The sequence below is a fragment of the Oncorhynchus mykiss genome, chromosome 5 (assembly GCF_013265735.2).
Source record: "Oncorhynchus mykiss isolate Arlee chromosome 5, USDA_OmykA_1.1, whole genome shotgun sequence".
Classification (NCBI taxonomy): domain Eukaryota; kingdom Metazoa; phylum Chordata; class Actinopteri; order Salmoniformes; family Salmonidae; genus Oncorhynchus; species Oncorhynchus mykiss.
In genome coordinates, this window is record NC_048569.1 from 26,458,520 (window position 1) to 26,473,629 (window position 15,110).

The 15,110-nt window shown below is 49.1% G+C and overlaps 1 protein-coding gene across 2 annotated transcripts in view; it reads left to right on the forward strand.

Annotated features, from left to right (window-relative positions):
• LOC110522865 (NMDA receptor synaptonuclear signaling and neuronal migration factor) overlaps positions 1 to 15,110 on the forward strand; it is a 64,768-nt gene that overhangs the window by 21,003 nt on the left and 28,655 nt on the right. For both annotated transcript variants that reach the window (XM_036977146.1, XM_036977147.1), the window contains exons 2-5: positions 1,532 to 1,593; positions 1,833 to 2,627; positions 2,909 to 2,975; positions 5,558 to 5,563. In XM_036977146.1, coding sequence (XP_036833041.1) covers positions 1,532 to 1,593; positions 1,833 to 2,627; positions 2,909 to 2,975; positions 5,558 to 5,563 — 930 coding nt within the window. The remainder of the gene's footprint in view (positions 1 to 1,531; positions 1,594 to 1,832; positions 2,628 to 2,908; positions 2,976 to 5,557; positions 5,564 to 15,110) is intronic.

The window sequence follows — 15,110 nt, forward strand, 5'->3', positions numbered from 1 at the left end:
TTTGCAACCAAGCTTTAACTTCTTGAATGATGTCTTGATATGTTGCTTCAATATATCTGCATAATTGTCCTCCCTCGTGATGCTGCCTCCTACAGCAAAGCACCCCCACAACATGATGCTGCCACCCCCATGCTTCACGGTTGGGATGGTGTTCTTCGGTTTGCAAGCCTCCCCCTTTTCTTCCAAACATAGCAATGGTCATTATGGCCAAACAATTATATTTTTGTTTCGTCAAACCAGAGGACATTTCTCCAAAAAGTACAATCTTTGTCCCCATGTGCAGTTGCAAACCGTAGTCTGTTTTTTTATGGCGGTTTTGGAGCAGTGGCTTCTTCCTTACTGAACGGCCTTTCAGGTTATGTCGATATAGGACTTGTTTTACTGTGGATATAGATACTTTTGTACCTGTTTCCTCCAGCATCTTCACAAGGTCCTTTGCTGTTGTTCTGCGATTGATTTGTACTTTTCGCACCAAAGTACGTTCATCTCTAGGAGACAGAACATGTCTCCTTCCTGAGCGGTATGACGGCTCCCAAGGATGAATCAGACTCTACAAGGTCTTGGCTGATTTCTTTTGATTTTCCCATGATGTCAAGCAAAGAGGCACTGAGTTTGAAGGTAGACCTTGAAATACATCCACAAGTACACCTCCAATTGACTCCAATGATGTCAATTAGTCTATCAGAATCTTCTAAAGCCATGACATCATTTTCAGGAATTTTCCAAGCTGTTTAAAGGCACAGTCAACTTAGTGTATGTAAACTTGTGATACAGTGAATTGTAAGGGAAATAATATGTTTGTAAACAGTTGTGGGAAAAATGTATTGTGTCATGCACAAAGTAGATGTCCTAACCAACTTGCTAAAACTATAGTTTGTTAACAAGAAATTTGTGGAGTGGTTGAAAAATGAGTTTTAATGACTCCAACCTAAGTGTATGTAAACCTCCGACTTCAACTGTATATATATATATATTTGTGTGTAACAGGGCTGAATCTCTAGACCTGCTTCCGACAGGGAGATCCTATAATATATTCATATTGACAACCATGAAAAGACGGACTTGCAAATCCACACATAGAAATTAATATCCAGGGGGAGTGGTTGAAAAACTAGTTTTAATGACTCCAATATATATATACAGTTGAAGTCGGAAGTTTACATATACTTAGGTTGGAGTCATTAAAACTTGTTTTTCAACCACTCTCTCTGACTCTCTCTCTCTCTCTCTCTCTCTCTCTCTCTCTCTCTCTCTCTGTCTCTCTCTCTCCCCCCTCTCTCTCTCTCTCTCTCTCTCTCTCTCTCTCTCTCTCTCTCTCTCTCTCTCTCTCTCCCACCTCTCTCTCTCTCTCTCTCTCTATCTCTCTGAGCCTGCCTGGAGTTGAGAGATAAACAGCTACATTGTAATCTGTGGGTGGCACACACTTATAAAGCAGGCGATTAAGTAAACAAAAACAACAATCTTCTTATCTTTCTCTCTCCCTGTCACTCATGTGTTGACATCAGCGTGTGTCATGTGTGTGTCTCTACAGAGCAGCGCGAGCATTTGGAGAGTACCTGTCCCACACACACCCTGAGAACCAAAACGGATCAGGTCAGCATCCTTCCCTAACTGCCACCGTTTGTTCTCCCTCCATTTTTCTGTTCATTTTCCTCATGTGCTTTTCTCTCTTTTCTTTTGGAACAGCATATTTACTCTATCTTCTAATTGATATGTAAATCACTGATGGAGGATAATGTTCCACTCTCCTATTCTCTGTCCTATCTGCTCTCTATTTCTATTTGTCTTATTCTGTAACTCCTCCATCTCTCTCCTTCTGCTTTACCTTGCAGCCCATCTCCTGTCTGACACATTTGTGGGCCCAGACTCTGACTCCCCTGGTGGTGTCCGTCACCACAACAACAACCATCCATACCCCCACAGGGGTTCTCCAGCCCCCCCTGAGTCCAGCCTGGTGAAATCTCCGCTGGGCCACCTCCAGCCCCCGCCCCCCTCCATCACCACCACCAAGACCCGCCTGTCTCTGGAGCGCAGCTTCTCAGCCGAAGAGGACCAGCAGAAGTGTGTGGAGTGTGCCCTGCAGCCTGCCCGTGTCTACACCATCACCGGAGAGCACAGTATGCTGGGTAGCAACCGGGGCAGCAAGGAGAGCCTGGAGCTGGAAGTGCTGAAGGGGGCGTCGACCCTGGTCCAGCCCTCCACCTCCCCCTCCTCCACCTCCTCCCCCACCCAGCACCACCTTCGCCATGGACACCGTGGCAACACTCATCGCGACGATGGGAGCCATCGTCACGGCAACCCTGTTGCCGGCGGCAGCAGCAGCAACCACCACACCCTGGCTGTTACCGGCGGGGGTGCTGCCCACCATGGTCACCATGGCAGCCACCACCACCTGTCCCAGCAGCCCCTGTCAAGCTCGGTCAGCGCCCACAACATCCGCAGCTGGGGTGAGGGGGGAAAGGGGGGCTCGCGGGAGGACTGCAGCCTCAACATGGCCTTGGACTCTAGCGGGGCTCCATCCCGTAGCCAGGGCTCCCTGGATCTAGAGAGCTCCCGCGAGGCAGGCAAGCAACACAGACTCCTTGAGAGGATGTGGAGTGTGGACCGGATGACTGGGCTGGAGAGAGGTGAGCCGGGGGAGACAGAGAGGGAGAGGCGCTGAAATCCAAAGGGGGTTGTGTGGTGAAGGGGGGGGTCGATGTTAGTTGGATTGTGGCGTGGTCTGTATTTCTGACTCTTCGTCTCTCCTCTGCTCTCTCTCCCTGTGTGTCTCCCTCTCTCCCTCTGTGGAGTGGACTGGTGCTGTGCCCTTTGAGGTTTCCTATCGTTGCTATAAAGCGTTTAAAAACATACACACTATGTGGCTGGCTGCTACTGTAACTTCCATTCATTATCTCTCTCGCCACAGAGGACAACAACTGGTACCCAAAAGAAAACATGTTCAGCTTTCAGACTGCTTCTACCACCATGCAGGCGTGAGTACCCAGGCCTCACACACATACACAGAAGCACACACACACACACACACACACACACACACACACACACACACACACACACACACACACACACACACACACACACACACACACACACACACACACACACACACACACACACACACACACACACACACACACACACACACACACACACATACAAAAATATAATATTATCAAACAAACATACCACATAGAGGACCAAACAGTTAGACACACACATATATGTACATAGACTAGTGCACACCCACACACATTCACATGCATAATATCTCCCACAACAAGCCACAGTTGTCTACAGTAAGCTAGTTACAGTGAATCAGTGTGACCTTAGGGACAGATGCTTGTGCAGGTGCTAGCCCTGCTAACAACTGAACACCTGTCTCTCTGGGAACACACTGACATCCCAGCTAGCACATTTGGTTCCTTGGAAGTTGTGGGAACGTACATTTTTAATTTCCCATTGGCTCTGGGAACTACGTTTCCTGACTGGTAAAACTGAACGTTTTTTAAACCTTCTGAGAACGGAAGTGAAAATGTCGCTTGATCTCGGAAATATTAGAGGTAGGTTCTGAGAATGTTTCACTATGGTTCCCTGACAGTTTTCCTGGGAGGTTTTATTACTGTTCTGAGAATGTTTCACTATGGTTCCCTGACAGTTTTCCTGGGAGGTTTTATTACTGTTCTGAGAATGTTTCACTATGGTTCCCTGGCAGTTTTCCTGGGAGGTTTTATTACTGTTCTGAGAATGTTTCACTATGGTTCCCTGACAGTTTTCCTGGGAGGTTTTATTACTGTTCTGAGAATGTTTCACTATGGTTCCCTGACAATTTTCCTGGGAGGTTGTATTCATGTTCTGAGAACATTTTAACTTAGTTTGGGTTAATTGTTTTAAACTCCAAGCACAGATAGGACCCATGGAAATATTTTGCTTAGGCATTAATTATGCAAACACATTTTTATTTATTTATTGTGACACAGCATCAGTGAGTTTCAAACCTATGATCTTCTGTTCTTTACCCTTGGAATTAGTCCACTGCACCACCAGGATCGAGCTAGTAAGGCATCTTAAAAAGCTGTTTATTTTAGTCTATTCAAACAGACCCCATTTCAAAGGAAACAAACCCTCATTAAGATCAGGTGTGGACAATTAGTGGGCGCGCCAACACACGTGAACACAATTAACAAGATAGAGGATAGAGAGAGTTATTTTAACATTACTAATGCTTTCTTGCGTTTTTTATGGAACATGTTCTTAACGTTCTGAGACCATGACATTAAATAAAACCATGAGGAAACCTACAGACAAACGTTATGCTGATTTTAATCAAAAAACACTCTCTGTTTGTTATAGAGGGACAAGATTAATATGAGATGAAAGGCAAGTTCCTAACATACTAGAGCTCTGTGAGCCGTCCACAGTAATAGGGGCAGACGTTTTGATCAAGAGAGATCTTTAGAAAATATATACATTTTCGATAACACTAAACATACAAATATGTATTTTACAGTTATAAGGAAAGTGAAATCTTATAGTTAGTTGTTTTATAATTTGATTATACTATATTTAGAAAGCATATAAGTAATTTGAAGCCTTATACAGTTTTGTTGAATAGGAAATACATCATCAAATATTTCATATTTTAATCATAATTGTACTGTGTACTTGAGCTTGTATCCTCAAAAGGGACTACATCTCAGCAATGTATTCCAAAAAAACCCCAGAATGGTGAGATTTGAACTTTTCTTGCCGAATGAAGCATTACTACTTATTGTTTATGGCCCTCTCATGATAACTAATTACTTTTGGGGATTATGTAGATTACATTTTAGATTACATTCAGTTACATTTAACTGGTTTTAAATAGAACCCTGAGGAAAGCTGTATGAAACGTTATGCTGAAGTACTGAAATTCCAACAGAAGAATGTCATTTCTTAACATTCTCTGAACTATTTGAAAACATTCCCAATTTCAATCCAAAACATTAACCAAGTTCAAACATGTAACCATGTTTGAACTTTTAGGAAATGTCCTGTTAAAGTAATGAAATACCTAAAAAATATAAAAGATCCTTAAATATGCTGAGAATTTTCCAAAGTCAAGCAACTATCCTGCATGTTTCCCAGAATGTTGTGGGAAGGTTGTATGCAAAATAACCATAGGACAACTACGCTCTCACCAAGATCTAAGAAACATATGGTTCTCAGAACATTATGTGCTAGATGGGATGTCACTGGGAATCAACATCCAGAAAAAATTAAAAATATTCTCTCTCTCTCTCTCTCTTTCTCTCTCTATCTATCTATCCTTCTTCTCTCTCTCTCTCTCTCTCTCTCTCTCTCTCTCTCTCTCTCTCTCTCTCTCTCTCTCTCTCTCTCTCTCTCTCTCTCTCTCTCTCTCTCTCTCTCTCTCTCTCTCTCTCTCTCTCTCTCTCTCTCTCTCTCTCTCTCTCTCTCTCCTTTAAAACACACACATTGTAATAGTCATGACCTATAGGATGTTAATGTCTTTCTCTCTCTTTCTCCTTCATGCACTTCTTTCTCTGACCCACTGCAGGATATCGTGAGTATCTTTGACCTGTTGAATCGAGCTTCCCTCCCGCTCCTAAACCCCCTTAACCCTATGACCTTTAACCCCATGACCTGTTACCCTTCCCTGGGCTGAGTGTTTCCCTGGGCTGAGTGCTCTACCAACAGTGAAATCATGTCCTAACCCACTACAACCCAGACATTGCCGTTGTAGTTAGCTGAACCCCTATGCAAAACAAACCCATGCCACTGACTGAAACCTTCACTAATCCACTGCAACTGACTGCAACTGAGCCTTTAGCCAACCCCAAAAGCAAGCCATGGAAAAGGGCCTCTGTGCGCTGAGCCGTCCTGAGCCCTGTCACTGCAGCTAAACTTAGCTCTAATCCACACTGCAAGAAGACCCTGGGGCGACTGGCACAGACAGACAGCTAATAACCCATACCCAGCCGCAAGATGCAGACTGATCTGGCTGCTGCACTGTTCTCCCTCACCTCTGGCTGCTTGATACCTCCAACTAACCCACATGATCAACTCTTCAGCTAAACCCCAGCTGGCCCTAACTTCTGACGCTAACCTCCTTAACTAACTCAAACAAAGAGCCAGCATCCCAAATCCCGATGATGCAAACCTAGCCGTTACAGCTACATGCCCCAGAGTACTGTGGCTAAACCCTGCCAATACCCCACGCCTCCCCTCCTCTTCCTCTTGCGCTACATCTCTCACCTCGTGCTAAGCCAGCATTCTCCCTCTCATCCTTTCATTCTGTGCCACGTCCCGGCAGGGCTTTCCGGGGATTTGTGCAGAGAAAGAGGAGAGAGAGGGAGCTGGATTCGGCTGAAGTCTACCAGAGGTACCTACTGTGTTCCTGGCTGGTCAGGGTGTGCTGCTGTGCTCCAGTACTTGCTGACTCTCCCCATCCATTATCAATAGAATAGATGTAGACTCCCAGGAGGGGTAGAAAATAGCATGAGGCACCATGACGTTATTACTATAAGTGAGAGAAAAAAGTATCTAAATTGTAATATTGGGATGCAGACTCTATGCAATACATTTAAACTCTATATCTGCCATGGTATCCTTTATTTTTCTTAAGCTCACAACCATGTATGTATGGTGTATATATTTTTTTCAAAGTAGATTTGTTTAGGACTACCTCTGTGTGACCCTGATTTAGCCCACTGCAGTAAAAGCTTAACCCTAATTTGCTCCAGGGGCGTTGAACACATTTCACTGCACCTATCCAGTGTATGTGACAATGAAACATATCTCTCATTTATTCCATTCCAGCCATTACAATGAGCCCATCCTCCTATAGCTCCTCACACCAACCTCCTCTGGTGAGGTTGTACAATAGTATGGAACCTGGCTAGCTCAGCGCTAACGTAGCTAAAAACTCACGATGAGCTTGGCTACTGTTTATGAGGCATAGTTAGCAATGCAAACCAGGCTAACTGGACAGGTGACTTTGGGTGTGAACCCATTACCCTGGCAGAGTCAGTCAGATGGGCAGACGGATGAACGGACAGATGTTTTCCCACAATGCCAGGCTGCTGCAGTAAAAGGTCACTGTGGCACGAAGCTAATTAATGGAGGAGCAACACACCCCCATCCCCTCTGTCTTGACATGAAGAGGTGGAGAGAAAGAGAGAGAGGAGGAGCGGTAGAGAGAGAGGGATTAGGAGCAGAGAGGAGATGGGGAAGAGAGGGAGGATACGAGATAGGGAGATTGAGGGAACGTGAGGCGGGAAGAGGAGAGTGGAGAGATGGGAAAAGAGAGGGAGGACCAGGGTGCATTGGAGCAGCCTTCAGCACACAAGACTCCCAATCAGAATATACACAGAGGGAGAGAGAATGAGAGTGAAAAGGATAGATAGCGCCGGAGGAGCATCGGATCGGCCCTCAGCGCGTGAGCAGCATAGAGAGATAGATGAAGGGAGAGGAGAGAGGTAGAGAGAGGACAGAGGTAGAGAGAGGAGAGAGGTAGAGAGAGGACAGAGGTAGAGAGAGGAGAAGTAGAGAGAGGAGAGAGGTAGAAAGAGGACAGAGAGAGGAGAGAGGTAGAGAGAGGACAGAGGTAGAGAGAGGAGAGAGGTAGAGAGAGGAGAGAGGTAGAAAGAGGACAGAAGTAGAGAGAGGACAGAGGTAGAGAGAGGACAGAGGTAGAGAGAGGAGAGAGGTAGAGAGAGGACAGAGGTAGAGAGAGGAGAGAGGTAGAAAGAGGACAGAAGTAGAGAGAGGAGAAAGGTAGAGAGAGGAGAGAGGTAGAGAGAGGAGAGAGGTAGAGAGAGGACAGAGGTAGAGAGAGGACAGATGTAGAGAGAAGAGAGAGGTAGAGAGAGGACAGAGGTAGAGAGAGGAGAGAGGTAGAGAGAGGAGAGAGGTAGAGAGAGTACAGAGGTAGAGAGAGGACAGAGGTAGAGAGAGGAGAGAGGTAGAGAGAGGACAGAGGTAGAGAGAGGAGAGAGGTAGAAAGAGGACAGAAGTAGAGAGAGGACAGAGGTAGAGAGAGGACAGAGGTAGAGAGAGGAGAGAGGTAGAGAGAGGACAGAGGTAGAGAGAGGAGAGAGGTAGAAAGAGGACAGAAGTAGAGAGAGGAGAAAGGTAGAGAGAGGAGAGAGGTAGAGAGAGGAGAGAGGTAGAGAGAGGACAGAGGTAGAGAGAGGACAGATGTAGAGAGAAGAGAGAGGTAGAGAGAGGACAGAGGTAGAGAGAGGAGAGAGGTAGAGAGAGGAGAGAGGTAGAGAGAGGACAGAGGTAGAGAGAGGACAGAGGTAGAGAGAGGAGAGAGGTAGAGAGAGGACAGAGATAGAGAGAGGAGAGAGGTAGAGAGAGGAGAGAGGTAGAGAGAGGACAGAGGTAGAGAGAGGAGAGAGGTAGAAAGAGGACAGAAGTAGAGAGAGGACAGAGGTAGAGAGAGGACAGAGGTAGAGAGAGGACAGAGGTAGAGAGAGGAGAGAGGTAGAAAGAGGACAGAGGTAGAGAGAGGACAGAGGTAGAGAGAGGACAGAGGTAGAGAGAGGAGAGGTAGAGAGAGGAGAGAGGTAGAAAGAGGACAGAGGTAGAGAGAGGAGAGAGGTAGAGAGAGGACAGAGGTAGAGAGAGGAGAGAGGTAGAGAGAGGACAGAGGTAGATAGAGGAGAGAGGTAGAAAGAGGACAGAAGTAGAGAGAGGACAGAGGTAGAGAGAGGACAGAGGTAGAGAGAGGACAGAGGTAGAGAGAGGAGAGAGGTAGAGAGAGGACAGAGGTAGAGAGAGGAGAGGTAGAGAGAGGAGAGAGGTAGAAAGAGGACAGAGGTAGAGAGAGGAGAGAGGTAGAGAGAGGACAGAGGTAGAGAGAGGAGAGAGGTAGAGAGAGGACAGAGGTAGATAGAGGAGAGAGGTAGAAAGAGGACAGAAGTAGAGAGAGGACAGAGGTAGAGAGAGGACAGAGGTAGAGAGAGGACAGAGGTAGAGAGAGGAGAGAGGTAGAAAGAGGACAGAGGTAGAGAGAGGACAGAGGTAGAGAGAGGACAGAGGTAGAGAGAGGAGAGAGGTAGAGAGAGGAGAGAGGTAGAGAGAGGAGAGAGGTAGAGAGAGGAGAGAGGTAGAGAGAGGACAGAGGTAGAGAGAGGACAGAGGTAGAGAGAGGACAGAGGTAGAGAGAAGAGAGAGGTAGAGAGGGGAGAGAGGTAGAGAGAGGAGAGAGGTAGAAAGAGGACAGAGGTAGAGAGAGGAGAGAGGTAGAGAGAGGACAGAGGTAGAGAGAGGAGAGAGGTAGATAGAGGACAGAGGTAGAGAGAGGACAGAGGTAGATAGAGGACAGAGGGAGGAGAGCCGGTGACTCATCCCCAGCTGGCTGAGTGGGCGGAGGGGTGTTTTCTCCTTCTCTTTCATCCTCTCATTAGCCAACGACCTACTGCATGTCTCTTCTGTGGGCATGCAGAGAAAAAGAGGAGAGGAGAGCTGGTCTCTGTTCTCCATTCTATCAGCTCACACTCACACCATCCGTCACGCAACGATAGTGATGAGGCTTGCTCTTTTTTAGGTTGAGGGGTTAGGGAATGTTTGAAAAAGCACTGTTTTAATCACAATATAAAACTAGTCTGATCCCGCTCTCTCTCTCTCTCTCTCTCTTTCTCTCTCTCTCTCTTTCTCTCTCTATATCTCTCTCTCTCTCTCCCTGTCATCCTCATGTCTCACAATTCTCCACCCATACGCAGTAGCTATGTTTGACCCTGTCTTCATTAGACATGTTGTTGTCCTGGTGAACAATCACAAGGCATTCTGAAGAGATGAAGGGAGGAGAGGAAATGTTTATATATTAGAAATGAGCTATTATACAGAATGAATGGCATGAATAAGGAACGGTAGGTAGGCAGTTAAGAGGGGGAAACAGACAGAGCACACAATGATATTGGTTGTTAGTGAAATGTCACTCAAAGCTATGAAGAGGGGTAAACGCTTTAAGCTGGTCCATGAAGAAGGCTTCTGTATTTTTCTCTTTGATCTAGGCTAGCTATTCCCCAAACTGGGGTACGCGTCGGGGGTACGCCAAATAAAAATGTGATTCATGTCCTTTTTTTTTTTACAACATTTTTTCTTCACATTTTCAAACAGTCCATTTAGTGAGGCCCGCCTCCATAGAGACACATACCAGCTCTACTGGTAGTACTGCTACTACCAGCAGTACTACACCTGCACCTGTCGACAACGCACGTTGTTCTGCTTCCACAAACACATCCAATGCTAGCATCAGTAATTCTACATTTGTTGTTTGCCCAACTAGCATGGACACTGACAGTTGTGAATCTGATGCAGCCGAAGAGCTACTGCCCCCTTACCCAGGGAAAGCACCGAATAACAGACAGGGACGTTGGACCATCGAAAAGCCGCAAATATGATGAGAACTACATTGATTTGGGGTTCACTTATCTTGGGAGTAGTGCCTTTCTCACAACTCGATGAAACCTTCACTCTTGCGCAGACATTTTGAAACAAAACATGACAATTTGAAAAATAAGCCACAAGTTTTTTGAGCGAGAATTAAGATGACTTTTGAGTAGTAAGACGTATAAAAGCAACAGAAACCATTAATAAGAAGGGGCTAGAAGCGTCTTATTGTCACGGGATACTAGGAGTGGTGGGTTGGAATCAGGCGCAGAGAGCAGGGTTCAGTATATCGTGATTTATTCTCCGGCAAAAAAACGGTCACGCCAACATACATAGAACAGACCAGCCCAAACACAGGACCAAACAGTCCAGAGAATACACACATGAAAACCACATCCAACAGAGTAACAAAAAACAATCCCGCACAAAACAAGGGCGGGACAAACTACTACATATAGGGAAGCTAATTAAACTAAAATACACACAGGTGAAACTAATAAGACAAAACTAACAGACAAACGAAAAAGGGATCGGTAGCGGCTAGTAGGACGGTGACGACGACCGCTGAGCACCGCCCGAACAGGCAGGGGAGCCAACTTCGGCGGAAGTCGTGACAGTATCCCCCCCCCCCCCCGACGCGCGGCTCCCGCAGCGCGCCGCCACCGGCCTCGAGGATGACCCGGAGGACGAGACGCCGGGCGATCCGGGTGGAGGCGGTGGAAATCTCTCAGGAGAGAAGGGTCCAAAATGTCCCCCACCGGAACCCAGCATCTCTCCTCAGGACCGTACCCCTCCCAGTCCACAAGGTACTGTAGGCCCCCCACCCGGCGTCTCGAATCCAGAATGCCACAAACCGTGTACGCCGGGGACCCCTCGATGTCCAGGGGGGGCAGAGGGACCGTAGGCACCTCACCTTCTTGCAGGGGACCAGCCACCACCGGCCTGAGGAGAGACACATGAAACGAGGGGTTAATACGGTAATACCTAGGAAGTTGTAACCTGTAACACACCTTGTTTATTCTCCTCAGGACTTTGAACGGCCCCACACACTGCGGCCCCAGCTTCCGACAGGGCAGGCGGAGGGGCAGGTTTTGGGTCGAGAGCCAGACCCTGTCCCCCGGTGCAAACACGGGGACCTCACTGCGGTGCTGGTCAGCGCTCCTCTTCTGCCGTTCTCCCGCTAACCTTAGCGAGTCCTGGACGGCTTTCCAGGTGTCCTTGGAGCGCTGTACCCATTCCTCAACCGCAGGAGCCTCGGTCTGGCTCTGATGCCATGGGGCCAGGACCGGCTGGTAGCCTAACACACACTCAAAAGGGGACAAGTTAGTTGAGGAGTGGCGTAGGGAGTTCTGAGCGAGTTCAGCCCAAGGAACATACTGTGCCCACTCACCAGGCCGGTCCCGGCAATAGGACCGCAGAAACCTGTCCACATCCTGGTTTACGCGCTCCACCTGCCCATTACTCTCGGGGTGAAAACCTGAGGTTAAGCTGACCGAGACCCCCAGTCTCTCCATAAACACCCTCCACACTCTGGACGTGAATTGGGGACCCCGATCAGAAACGATGACCTCAGGCACCCCATAGTGCCGGAAGACATGGGTAAACAAGGCCTCTGCAGTCTGCAGGGCCGTAGGGAGACCGGGCAACGGGATGAGACGACAGGACTTAGAAAACCGATCCACAACGACCAGGATCCTAGTACTTCCCTGGGATGGGGGAAGGTCGGTAAGAAAGTCCACCGATAAGTGTGTCCACGGCCGTTGTGGAACGGGGAGGGGTTGTAACTTCCCTCTAGGCAGGTGCCGAGGAGCCTTGCTCTGAGCGCACACTGAGCAGGAGGAGACATAAAATCTCACGTCCTTAGCCAGCGTGGGCCACCAGTATCTCCCTCTAAGACTCCGCACTGTCCTCTCGATGCCAGGATGACCCGAGGAGGGGAGAGTATGAGCCCACCGGATCAGTTTATCCCGGACCCCCCTCGGCACGTACTGAGTCCCCGCTGGACAGTTAGGGGGGGCCGGCTCTAACCGTGAGGCCCTCTCTATCTCCGCGTCCACCTCCCATACCAACGGAGCCACGAGACATGAAGGTGGAATGATGGGAGTTGGCTCAACGGACCGCTCCTCGGTATCATAGAGGCGGGACAGCGCGTCAGCTTTGGTGTTTTGGGAGCCTGGCCGGTATAAGATGGTAATCCGAAACCTGGTGAAAAAATGGCCCATCTAGCTTGACGTGGATTTAGTCTCCTCGCTGCCCGGATATACTCGAGATTACGATGGTCAGTCCAGATGAGAAAAGGGTGTTTCGCCCCCTCAAGCCAATGTCTCCACACCTTCAGAGCCTTGACTACAGCTAACAACTCCCGGTCCCCCACATCATAGTTTCGCTCCGCTGGACCGAGCTTTCTCGAAAAGAAGGCACAAGGGCGGAGCTTGGGTGGCACGCCCGAGCGCTGGGACAGCACGGCCCCAACCTCGCCTCGGACGCGTCCACCTCCACTATGAACGCTACAGAGGGGTCCGGATGTGCCAACATAGGCGCATTGGTGAACAGCTCCTTCAAACGACTGAAAGTTCTGCCCGCCTCTGCTGACCAACGCAAGCGCACCGGTCCTCCCTTCAGCAGTGAGGTGATGGGAGCAGTCACCTGACCAAAACCCCGGATAAACCTCCGGTAGTAATTGGCAAACCCTAAAAACCGCAGCACTTCTTTCACCGTGGTCGGAGTCGGCCAATTATGCATGGCTGTAACGCGGTCATCCTCCATCACCACCCCGGAGGTGAAAATACGATAACCCAGGAAGGAAACTGCCTGTTTGAAAAACTCACATTTCTCCACCTTGCAATACAGGTCATGCTCCAGCAGTCGCCCAAGTACCTTACGCACCAGAGACACATGCGCCGCACGTGTGGCAGAATAGATCAAGATGTCATCGATGTACACTACCACTCCCTGCCCGAGCAGGTCTCGGAGAATCTCATCTACGAAGGATTGGAAGACGGCTGGAGCATTCTTCAACCCATATGGCATGACGCGGTACTCATAATGACCAGATGTAGTACTAAATGCGGTTTTCCACTCGTCTCCTCCCCGGATACGTACCAGATTATACGCACTCCTCATGTCCAGTTTTGTGAAAAAGCGCGCCCCGTGAAATGATTCCACCGCTGTAGAGATGAGAGGTAGTGGGTAACTAAACCCCACTGGGATGGAATTTAGACCTCTATAATCAATGCACGGACGCAGACCTCCATCCTTCTTCTTCACAAAAAAGAAGCTTGAGGAGACGGGTGATGCGGAGGGCCGAATGTACTCCTGTCCCAGCGATTCAGCAACATATGTTTCCATCGCTACTGTCTCCTCCTGTGACAATGAATACATGTGACTCCTAGGAAGTGCAGCGTTCTCCAGGTTTATCGCGCAGTCCTCTCGACGATGGGGTGGTAATTGGGTCGCCCTCTTTTTACTGAAGGCGATAGCCAAATCGGCATATTCAGAGGGAATGCGCACAGTGGAAACCTGGTCTGGACTCTCCACCGTAGTCGCACCAACGACAACTCCTATACACCTGCCTGAACACTCCTCTGACCACCCCTTAAGAACCCCCTGTCGCCAGGAAATCACTGGGTTGTGTTGAGCTAGCCAGGGAATTCCCAACACCACTGGAAACGCAGGTGAATCTATAAGGAACAGACTAATCTGCTCCTTATGACCCCCCTGCGTTACCATGTCCAGCGGCACCGTAGCCTCCCTAACTACTCCTGACCCTAATGGTTGGCTATCTAAGGAGTGCACGGGGAAAGGTAGGTCTAACGACACTAGGGGAATCCCTAGCCTTAACGCGAGCCCACGATCCATGAAATTCCCAGCTGCGCCTGAATCGACTAGCGCCTTATGCTGTAGAGAGGGAAGAAACCCAGGGAAAGAAGTTAACACATACATATGACCGACAGGAAGCTCTGGGTGAGTCTGGTGCTTACTCACCTGGGGTGATCGAGTAGTGCTCCGCCTGCCCTCCCGACTCCCAGACGAGTTCCTCCAGCACCGGTCGGCCGTGTGCCCTCGCCGACCACAACTGGTGCAGGAGGACACTCCTCCTCTGGTCCCCCTCGAAGCCGCCCCTCCTAACTTATAGGGATAGGGGCAGGAGGGCTGGGAAGTGGAAACGACAGGACCTGATCCGAACGCCCGCGGGCAGCCAGCAGGTTGTCGAGACGGATAGCCAAGTCAATGAGTTCATCCAGTGTGAGGGTGGTGTCCCGACATGCTAGCTCCCTGCGGACGTCCTCCCTGAGACTGCATCGGAAATGATCTATCAGGGCCCTGTCGTTCCACCCTGCTCCTGCGGCCAAGGTCCTGAAATCCAGGGCAAAGTCCTGCACGCTCCTCGTCTCCTGACGCAGGTGGAACAGCCGTTCACCCGCCGCCCGACCCTCTGGTGAATGGGCAAACACAACTCGGAATCGGCAGGTGAACTCGGGGTAATTATCCCTCGCCGAGTCCGGACCATTCCACACTGTGTTGGCCCACTCGAGGGCTCGCCCAGTCAAACAGGAGACGAGGGCGCTCACGCTCTCCTCTCCGGGGGGAGCAGGAAGCACGGTAGCCAGGTACAGTTCCAGTTGTAGAAGGAAACCCTGGCACCCAGCCGCCGTTCCATCATACTCCCGTGGGAACGTCAGCCGAAGAGCCCCGGAGCCAGATGTGGT